The sequence below is a fragment of the Microtus pennsylvanicus genome, chromosome X (assembly GCF_037038515.1).
Source record: "Microtus pennsylvanicus isolate mMicPen1 chromosome X, mMicPen1.hap1, whole genome shotgun sequence".
NCBI classification, from domain to species: Eukaryota; Metazoa; Chordata; class Mammalia; order Rodentia; family Cricetidae; genus Microtus; species Microtus pennsylvanicus.
In genome coordinates this window covers 45,067,343-45,078,171 of record NC_134601.1, presented here as the reverse complement: position 1 = coordinate 45,078,171, position 10,829 = coordinate 45,067,343, and the positions used below count along the sequence as shown (strand labels likewise).

The following is a 10,829-nucleotide window of genomic DNA, read 5'->3' as shown; positions in this document are numbered from 1 at the left end:
GAAAATCACACAGAGAGTCTGCATTAATTATAAACTGATTGACCCATTAGCTCAGTCTTCTTATTAGCTCTTGTAGCTTATATTAACCCATTATTCTTATCTGTGTTAGCCACATGGCTCGGTACCTTTCTCAGCAGGGTAGGTCACATCTTGATTCTTCAGTAGTCTAGGCTGGACTGGGAGGAATGGGCTTTCTCCTTCCTAGAAGTCTCTTATTCTTATCACCCTGCCTCTAATTCCTGTCTGGTTGACCTGCCTATACTTCCTGCCTGGACAATTAGCGTTTATTTAAAACATTATTGACAGAATGCAGACAATTCTCCCACACCACTGCCCTCCCTTTTTTTAAAAAAAAGGAAAATATCCATAGTCTATTTTTTGGGAATGTGGGTGTAGTATTCCAGGCTACTTCTGGCTGGTTGGAGGCACTGATAATCTTATGAGGACCTAAAGAAAATTTAGTTATGATCAAGTCCTGACTGGAGTATCTGTGAGTCTTGATCATCTCAGGCAGCAGTCTTGAACCTGTTCTGGATGTAGAACTCTGACATCTGGGCCATCTGTTTCTACCAGGGATTTCTCAGGTGGCCTTTCTTGATCAAACCTGATTTTCTTAACTCAGAATGAATCCACAGCCTCTCGTTTCCTGTGGAAACAAAAGCAAAATCTCTTCTCCAAAGTAACATACCTTTTGACTTCAATTTTGAAGTCAAAGTATTTTCAAAATATCTATCTTGAATTAATTCTGCAGCATTTATAAGCAAATATCTTTTAGCATTTGTTGCTCCCTCCTCAGCATTCAAACAATTCAAAGAGAGCATAATAGCATACAGGATCAAGATTCTCTGTGTATTTTTCATCTTTATGTGGCTTTACTTTAACCTCTATTTATTTTATTTTTACTTTTAACTTTTGGCTTTTTGAGACAGGTTCTCTGTGTATCTTTGTCACTCTGTAGACCAGGCTGTCCTTGAACTCACAGAGATCTACTTGCCTCTGCCTCCCCATTGTTGGGATTAAAGGTGTGTGCTACAGCACCTTGAACTCACAGAGATCTGTCTGTCTCTGCCTCCCAGGCATTGGGATTAAAGGTGTGTACTACCACACCTTGAAGTCACAGAGGCCAATCTACCTCTTCCCCTTGAAGTCTCAGGTCAATCTACCTCTGCCTCCCAAGTGTTGGGATTAAAGGTGTGTACCACCACACCCAACTACTTTCTTTCCTTCTTTTTCACTTTAAGAACTTTAACCTTTAGCCTGCATATATTTTTAACATACTGTAAAACATTTAGAGGCTTTATTTGACTTTGAATCTCTCTTTACTGTATATCTCTCTTTTTCTGACTACATGAGTCCTTAATTTGCTAAGCAGTATGGAGAAGATTAAAGCTGCGGCTTTGACGGCTAGATCCAGCCCATTTCTTAGCCTTCCTGAAATTCCATTCTCATGGTGGAGATACCAGCTATAGCCGTGTTTATTGCCACAACTCTATGGCATTTCAAGGTCCCTGCCAGAAAGCAAGCTGCATCAGTGCACTCAGAAAACACACTCAATTCTCCATAGTCGGATCACCTACCTGAAAGAGTCAGAGTTTGCCCTGGCAGGACGGGCCAGAAAGCCAGCATTTTAAAACAGCGCAGCTTTATTCCTGCCATCTCTGAAAACCAAAAAGCATGCCTTCAGCTTTTATCAACACCATTTAAGTGTTTTGTGGCAGGACCTCTTAAAGAGCTGCAGGGTTTTGCAGCTAAAGCTGAGTCAGGAAGCCTCTCTTAAATGAGAGTGCTTGCTTGTTTTTAGCAAGCAGAGCAGACCCAAGAAATTGCTGCTACCAAGAAAACATGCTTTACTCTATTCTTTCTCAAGCTTTCTCAGGCTTTCTGTGGATGCAGTTATCCACGTGGGTGTCATTCTGTAACATTAGGTTGGGTGCCATTCTGTAACATGAGGGGCTGCTGGTTGGGGTTTCCATCTTGCCCAGTTCCCCAGCTGTTTAGTCCCAGAGAAAAATCACACAGAAGTCTCCATAAGATTATAAACTGATTGACCCAGTAGCTCAGGCTTTTTATTAGCTTTTATAACGTATATTTTAACCCATTTTTCTTACCTATGTTAGCCACATGGCTTGGTACATTTCTCAGTGGGGTAGATCACATCTTGCTTCTTCTGTGGTCTGAGCAGGACTCCAAGGGAGCTTCCTACTTCCAAGAATTCTCTTATTCTCATGGCCCCACCTCTACTTCCTGTCTGGTTTACCAGCCTATACTTCTTGCCTGGCCAATCAGCATTTATTTAAAACATGATTGACAGAATACAAACAATTCTCCCACACCACATCCCCCTCTTTTTTTAAACAATGTGAGAGTTAGCCAATAAGAGGCTATAGATAATTGGCCAGGCAGTAATTTAACTAATAAAGATTTCCATGTGATTATTTTGGGCATAAGCTAGCCAGGTGGACAGGACGACCAGGAGTCCCCTGGCCCGGGTATAAGCCAGTCAGGTGGCAGGACACAGGCCACTCTTCCTCGTACTACAAATGTGATCATAGTCACATTTAAGAGCTCTAATCTAAGGTCAAGTTGGAAATTAATGCATTAAAAATGAATAGACAGGCACATGGAAGACAAACGCATTTGAATGAGTGACTAGAGTAGCAACATTTATTGAATGGACAGAGGTGACTTTGGCCAGGGCACACAGCACAGCAAAACATCTAATTATCAAATAACATGAAGTACAAAAGAATGGTAGTGGAGGAATGGATATGGGGGGAGGGGAGGTGCGGGAGAGGACTAGGATGTGTGGTGGGAGGGGAAACTGTGATCAGGATGTAATGTATGAGAAAAGAATAAAAGAAAAAATCTAAAAAAGCAATGAAATGAAAGGGCAGCAGTGATCCTTGCCCACGTTCCTGTGTCACACAGATACAGGACTGGATCTATGAGGTGGCATACTCAACAAGATTAGTGTTCCTTAGGAGCTGACATGTCTAACTTCTAGAACAGGCTTTGCTACAGCACCTGTGCTCAAGGATGGCCTCAGTAAGACTCTCACTTAGGGGCCAGTGAGATGAAGGGAACATTTTGCCCCGGACACATTGATTTAGTCATAATGGGCAACAATAAAGCAGCAGCAATAGCAGCAATGAAATGGCAATCAAAGGATCACAGACTTTGACATTTCGGGTGGCACACATGGGGAGATATGACAGCTTGTTTTGAAGCAAACATCTTGGATACTAGAGTTGGAAGTTTCATGCCTACAAAAGGACTACCTGCATGATATCCTGGTGACAGCAGTAATAGAGTAATAGGGCCATCTCTGGACCTCAGGGCCTTCTCAGACAAAATAGGATAGCCTAGTTTGACCCTGCCATTGTAACTTCAGGAGCATTTTTGTTCTGAATTTTGCATTTTCCTCCACTCAGAATACAGCTCACTTAAGATGTAATAATTCAACTTTATTCAGAGTTTCATTTAATACCCCCATTTCAGCTTATAAGTATTTCTTCTGATGCATTGAGAGTTGATAACTTAAGCAACTGAACACATGAGATATCGTGTTTAACTCAAACTGCCCACACCTAACCCAACTGCAAGTTAAATAGTGTTGTTTTGAGGCACTAAGTTTTAGGGTGGTTTGTTTTGCAATGAAATTGGATACAGAGTCTAACTAAAATAAAGCCAAAGCAAATACAGTTGTCATCAATGTTTTGGGTTAACAATTCTGAATACAGCTCAGAATGTTTGCTTTCAGCATAGCAAGTCCAAATCCCTTCTTCCTGCAACACAATCCCAGGTTCCAGTCCCATGGGCCAGTCCCAGCACCTACCTAGCACTGTGGAAGATTACCTCAGGGGAAAATTATAGTAAGCAAACTATGCACGCATAGTTTAGAGTGCTTTTGAAAAATACTACAGAACACCCTATTTTAAATCCCAGGCCTATACAAAGTGCAACAGATGTGTGCTTATTGTAGCTTGTTTTCTGCTGGTGTGGTGACCAGAAGCCATTGCCATCTCTCAGAAGACTTAAAACCATTGTTCTTAAGAGCTCAAGTTCAATGTGCTCGCCAACACATGTGTACATACACACACACACACACACACACACGCACACACACAGCCCAGTAGGAAGAAATCCTATTTAGAGAATACAGTTCTCATCATAAGTTATGAAGCTTGGGACTGGGGGTGTTCAGTAGAGCATTGCTGAGCATGTGCAAAGCCCTGGAGAGAATCCTCAATGTTGTACTTATATATCACAGTGCCTCTTGTCATATTTTTTATGTTACTCAATGCTCTACTCACATGTGAACATATAATCAACCATGAGATGTAGGACCTGACCCAATTACAGAATTGGAACAGTCTAAGCCTGGTGATCACACTGACTTCCAAAGGAAGAAGTTCAAAGATCCCCTCTGATACACTCTCCACCTACCCTCTAAGTAGCAGAAGAGTACTGAAATGACTGGCAATACCTTCCAGCACTGAAGAACAACAATTTCTAGTGTATAGAACCTTGAGATTATAAGCAACCCAACACAGATAGGAAGGCTCTTTTCTGGGATGGTAGCTATGATTGCTTTTTCTTTCCGAAACAACAAATTCTGAAAGTTGACTTTTGCCTTAGAGGAAATGCTCAGCTACTCATCCTGTTTCGGTATTGAGTTCCAGGCTGACTCTCTCCTAAGCCCCCTTATGATAAAGACTAGCTCAGTAGAGTTTTGAACTAAGGTTTGGGGCTAACGTCCCACTGAATAAAATATATGTGCTTCTTGAGTCACCCTTTGGGCATGTGCATCCTGTGTGAAATACAAATAGATTGTAGTTCTCAAGCAGGACTCAGATATTCCCTGGTTGTCACCATGATTTGTCCCTTAACAGCATCTGGAACTCACTCCATCCCTACCGCAGATTTGTTCTCAGAAGATACGAGCAACTATTTGCCCCCAGCATTGAAATTGGAAAATAAGGTTACAGAGAATAGTCATTCACACTTGAATGACTGGTGGTGGAATACTAGAATGTTAGCTCCTGTGTATAACTGGCAGGGGTTAATTTTCATGAAAATATGCAGTTTAGAAGTTAAGATTGGTTTGGCCATGAGTTCAACCTGCAAAAGCAACAAGGTTCCATACGAGATAACTATCTCTCACATAAATAAAATAACTGTGTCTCTCACACATTTGGTCTATTAGATCATAGGGTCCATGTACTCAGGCAGCCAACTAGATGGCAAATTCAAGCTGTTCTTCTTGCTCGCCTTTTAAACTATGCTCAAAGATTAGAAAATATGACAGTGCGATAAAATCCTAGGGTGTCATGGACTTCTATAGTCTCCTGAGTCCTTTCCCCAGAATATGCTCTCATGTTGGCTCTAATTTAGACACCGGACAACGCTTAATCTTCACATTTCTGAAGAGAAGGCAAAGAAACAACCTCTAGTGAACTGCAAGGACTATCCAGTTGACAACAGACTCCTAATTGCTTCATGACCAAGAACCTTGCTCAAGTGTCTAATAGTTATGGATTTCAGAGTCTGGGTGCAAACGCTGAAGGCAGGTAAGAGGATTCACTAAGAAAATGGACTAAGCTCTGCATTTACTCCGTGGACAAAGGAGATTGTTCATAGATTGAGATGGGGAAGGAAACTTAATGAAAGACTAAATAAGACCAAAGTAAGAAAGACAGTAAACAATGGCTAGGACCCAGAGTGCCTTTGCTTTGAGAACTGCACTGGACTGGACACACTTAAAGACTTGATTAGCAAGAAGTAACTACAGGATATATTAAACGAGCAAAAATGCTTGTCCAGGGGATGTTTTAGTTTTAGAAGTTATGAGACAAACCAGAAAAGAATTAGGAAATGGAGGAAAAGAAGAAAGCTTGAGATCTTAGAAACCAAAAAAGACACATGAAAAGAGTGGGGGATATACCCACAAAGATAGACTTGGATCTCAAACTTAATTGTAATTAACAGAAGCCAGAGACTCAGTTGTAAACAATACAGATAACACATTCTGGGAAGCAGTAGGTGAGACGCCATAGAAATCTTAGTAAAAGAGATACTAACGGTCATATTCTGGCAATGCTTATTGCCAATACCAAACTAGCACAAAACGAACAGAGAGACAACCTGGACCTGAGAAAACATACACCGAGGAGTAGCAAAGTGATAAGGGCTATAAACAAATAGAAATTTGGCAGCAGTTCGAGGGTTTTTGGAGTGGATAAAACCACCTGGAGAGAAAGTCATGTGGATTTAAGTGTCAATCACAGGCCTGGGCACGGGGCAGGGAATCTTAACTACTATTAAGAGAAGGAACAATGAGGCCACAAAAACAAACCTTCGATGAAATTTGGGGAAAATGGCATTTTATTTTGGTGATAGTGGGTAATTTCACCAGCTAAATAGAGGCTTTTCAAACCAAAACATATATCATAGCAAGCAACATAGCTACAAATATTCTACTCAGTAAACTGCCTTTCACGGAGAGTCTCAAAGGATAAATTTTTATGGACATTTTTCATTGAAAAAAATATGTAATCAGACTGAGCACCGAGGAGATACGAATCGTGTGGAGGAGAGGGTGATAGCACAGCACCATCATTTGAGTCTAAGGAAATTAAGGCCCAAGATTAAGAGGGCTACTTTATAAGGGATTCTTTTTTTTTTTTTTCTGTCTGCATAGTGGCATTTCATTTGTATTTTTTTTTTGTTATAAGGTTTTTTATTCATATACGTAAATCATGTTCACTCATGCTACCCTTTCTTGTCCCGCTCCCACTCCGGGTATGTCTGTCTCTCTTCTCAACTAGCTCCCTTCCATTTTCGTATCTCTTTTGTCTCATGTTGAGAGCTAGTGGGTTTCATCAGGTTTTTTTTTTCTAATTTATTTATTTATTAAAGATTTCTCTTTATAAGGGATTCTATAGAATCCTTACTCTTATTGGCAGACCTAATCACCCCTTATCTTCCATACAGATTGAATACAGGTCGAGCAAAGGAGACTCCTCAGAGTCCTGTTTCTTTACCCCTTTCCCTGTTGTGTACTTTCCGAACAAAGAGTCAAGTTGGGTCGTGTTTCAGTGCCATCAATTAGAGTGACAGTACTAGAGAGCCGAGTGCAGTCTTTATAGGCTACAGAATCCCACACAAATATGAGGCCTTTTGTTCTTCTTCCTCTGGCCTCCAATCAGCTGCTGTGAGAAACTGTCTATCCTTTTCTCTCTCTGCAACATGGTAGCCAGTTCTAGGGATACGATCCCATCATTCTAGATCTCTTGATTGAAATGTTATTTCTTTCCTGGAATTTTGACATCTTCTACGCCAGTTAAATTTCTCTGTAAAAACTGGACAACCAAAAAGGGTCTCACAGTCAGACTTGGGGCATTTTGTATCCCTCAACGTGGCATGATCACTGGCTAGGCGGTCTTCTTAGAAGACTAAATTCAGGAATGCCATTGCCTATCTTTACATACAAAAGACATGTTCCAACATCTGCTGTGTGTGTGTTTTCAGATCTTACATAAAACCATTCCACAAGTTTCTAAGAATTACATCTCAAGACTTTATTGACAGTCTTCGAGAACTGAATGGCACAATTCTTTGGCCTAAGAAAGAACCTTAAGAGTCATGCTATGCATCAAGGAAATAGCCTCGTGAAAAGCTTGAAGAACTTACCTGCAAATTCTCTCCCTTAGGGCAGACACATACAACTCAGCCATTAGCCACTTGTGGTTAACAGAGAAAGGATAAGAAGTAAAGACTTAAATGTCCAACTGTGCATGATCCCGCCCTTCATCTTCACCCTCCCAGAACAAAACAAGGGTTTCTCTAGTGCAAACAACTTGAGGGCTTCAGGAAATTTCTTCTGGGTATCGTTTTCTCCAGGTCCAGTGACTGATGGGAGCTTTTCGACTCATTTGAGTGGAAAATCCCAAAATCTGATCAGAAGTTTAATTGCTCTGGGTTGCAATTTGGGGGTCCTTGCACAAGTTAGTGACGGCAGTAATGCAGGCCATTCCATTTCTTCCCTTACATTCGCTTATTCTCTTGGAAATACACAGGGCCCTGTGGCTAGTTGGAGGACAGTGTAATTTAAGTAGGTATGATGTGTCACTTCTGGGCTGAAGCAGTAAAGAGACTGTATGAAATGTTCCATTCTCTTATCCTACTACAGTGGCAGATACTGCAGGCCCTGGGCAGTTAAACTAGAAAACAGTAGAACTTCAGTCAGTGTAGACTCTTGAGTGACTCTGTGGAAACTATCCCCTCCCACCCTATTTTTCCAACCTGGATGGGATTTGTAGTGTGAGCCAGAAACAAATTGTTGGTGTTCAAAATCCCTGACGCTCTGAGGTTGCTACCTGAGCTTAACTGCATTCCTAATGAGAACAGCTGCCCTTCTGCAATGCTCAACCCTCATTTCATCATCTTCTAATTTAGCTGTTACTGAATCTAAATGGTACAACTAGAGTCCTCCGTGTTGGCTCCATGGAACAGAAGACCATGTACAAATCAGCAGGCAAAGTTTAAGCTTTCAACCAAAACACATACTAGTGAGTAGTACAATTCAGTAAATACAATTGCTTTCTATTGCACAAAAAAACAGGAAATAATTACATTTCTTATAGACATTTCTTTATTGTATTTTCCCACTTGAATATTTAGAGAATAATTTAAATGTAACGCATACTGACAGCAAGCACAGTATCAAATATTAGGCTTTTTTAATATTTCTCTTTTTTCACCCTTTATTTCTTTAGGAAAAAAATATTTAGATGACCTCAAAGACACAATTATTATGCTAATCACAGTGTGCAGTAACACAAACAAGCCCAGACTCAGTAGAAAAGAAAGCAACAAAGAAGTGAAAAAGTCTTTCTCCTCAAATCATTTTAATTCATTTTTCCACAGCCATATAAATTTCAAGTCTGAAACAACAATAATACAGCTATAGAATCTAGGTTCTCTTTCAAAGCAGTGGCATAGAAAACATAGAAAAGCTAAAACCTCAGCACGAGCATCCAAAAACCAAGGACTTAGAGGGATTTGATGAAGACACGAAATGCACAAAATACAGTACACAAAATACTAGAATGCATCAAATAGAAAGCTACACATTTCAGGTAGAAAGGATTGGGAAATATATAAAATACGCAAGAAATCAAAACCAAAGAGATTTTTTTTTCCTTAGAGTACCGTGAATACACTGGAACTGGCAATTAGCATTTGAAGATGGGAACAAGAAAATAGCAGTTTCCCATTTAAAACTTTATTTCTAGGCTTTAGGATTTCACCTTCTTGCCATCCTTCTTTCCAGAGCTCTCAGTAGCTGACTCTGCTTTTCTTTTCTGTGACTAAAATGGAAACAGATTTAATGTTCTGCTCCAATATGCACACTTTTAAATGGCCCAACAATGTTAAATCTAGGATGTAAATGCATTAAAAAAATTTTTTAAGATGTATATTCACTTCAGTGTTACACTCACAGTTAATGTTCTATATAGCCCAACAAACTATATAACCCAATGTAAAATAACTTTAAAGGTGTTTCTTTTTATGAAAAGACATAAAATATCCATCAAAAATAGTCATCAAGTATCTACTTACACATGGCTTATAAATGTACTCTTAAAGAACTACCTAATATTAAACTTTCTGGGGAATTTTTTTTATTTAAGATAAATGTTAACACACCATATTTTATATCTTCTATGGTGCACATTTCTTTCCCCTTTGAACATCTCTGACATCAAGATGTATCTTGGCATCAAATCTCTCAGTGGCACAAAAAATGCTGTGTCTCACCACAGAAAGCATCTTAGATTTAATAAAATACGGTGGTCTACTTAACACACTCAAACAGGATGATCTTCTAAAGAACATTTGAATCATAGATATACACAGCAACCAGACAGGATTAAAATCACATTTTTAGCCAACACTTAACTTCTTGTCAAAAAAAAGAGCTTTCTTGTCTGCTCAGGGTTCTCTTTTGCACACACAGTTCCAAAAAGATCAAATGACTTATTTGATTGACTCAGAACTCCAGGTTTCAATCTCCACACCATCCTGTCTCAACTCTAAACTTCCCCTACTCCCACGGCGACCTAGTCTCAATTCGTAGGATCTCATTTGCAGTATGCTTCTGCTTAGATTTGTGAGGGATTTCTTAAAATACTGAGTCTTGTAACAGGGGAGTTCCTAACCACATGTTCTTCAAACAAAAAGGGAGTATATTTGTGGTGTGATTCTTCTTCTGTCTAAAACCAATTAGCATTTCATAAAACCCAGCTTGGTAACAGACATCATGATGGCATTAAACATTGTATAAACATTTGTAAAGGTGTAAAAAAAGTGAAATCTACCTAAAAGTTAGGAAAATGCTGAAAATTTTACCATTGGAGTTTTAGTGGCCCGTTTCTTCTTTTCTGCTCTCTCTCTTTCCTCAATTTCCATATTTTCTTTTTCAATCAATGAAATCAAAGTGTTACAGCGTCTCTGGAATTCCTAAATGAAACAATGAGGAACTTAATTTCTAAAACTGATTCAATCCTTTAAGATACTTCTTTAACTGCATCATTTCTGTAGAAGAGAATTTCCAAAATTTGTATTTTTTTCTCCCTCCCTCCCCCTACCAAATGAGTATTCTTTAGAATACCATTTGTATAAAGTATTAGGAAGAGGAAGAGCTAAGTGTCATTCAATGGGTGATGGGTTAAACAAGCTGCTCCATTATACCATGGAACATTACTCAACAATAAAAGCGAAGGAACTATTGATATACAAAACACCATGGAGTGCAGAGAATTATT

At 39.5% G+C, this 10,829-nt stretch overlaps 1 protein-coding gene across 3 annotated transcripts in view; it reads right to left on the bottom strand.

Annotated features, from left to right (window-relative positions):
• Positions 1–8,884: 8,884 nt before the first annotated feature.
• Positions 8,885–10,829, bottom strand: part of Smarca1 (SNF2 related chromatin remodeling ATPase 1) — an 80,557-nt gene continuing 78,612 nt past the window's right edge. For all 3 annotated transcript variants that reach the window (XM_075957567.1, XM_075957566.1, XM_075957565.1), the window contains 2 exons: positions 10,414–10,524; positions 8,885–9,371 (listed from right to left, as the gene is read on the bottom strand). In XM_075957567.1, the coding sequence (XP_075813682.1) occupies positions 9,300–9,371; positions 10,414–10,524 (183 nt within the window). In that variant the 3' untranslated portion in view covers positions 8,885–9,299. The remainder of the gene's footprint in view (positions 9,372–10,413; positions 10,525–10,829) is intronic.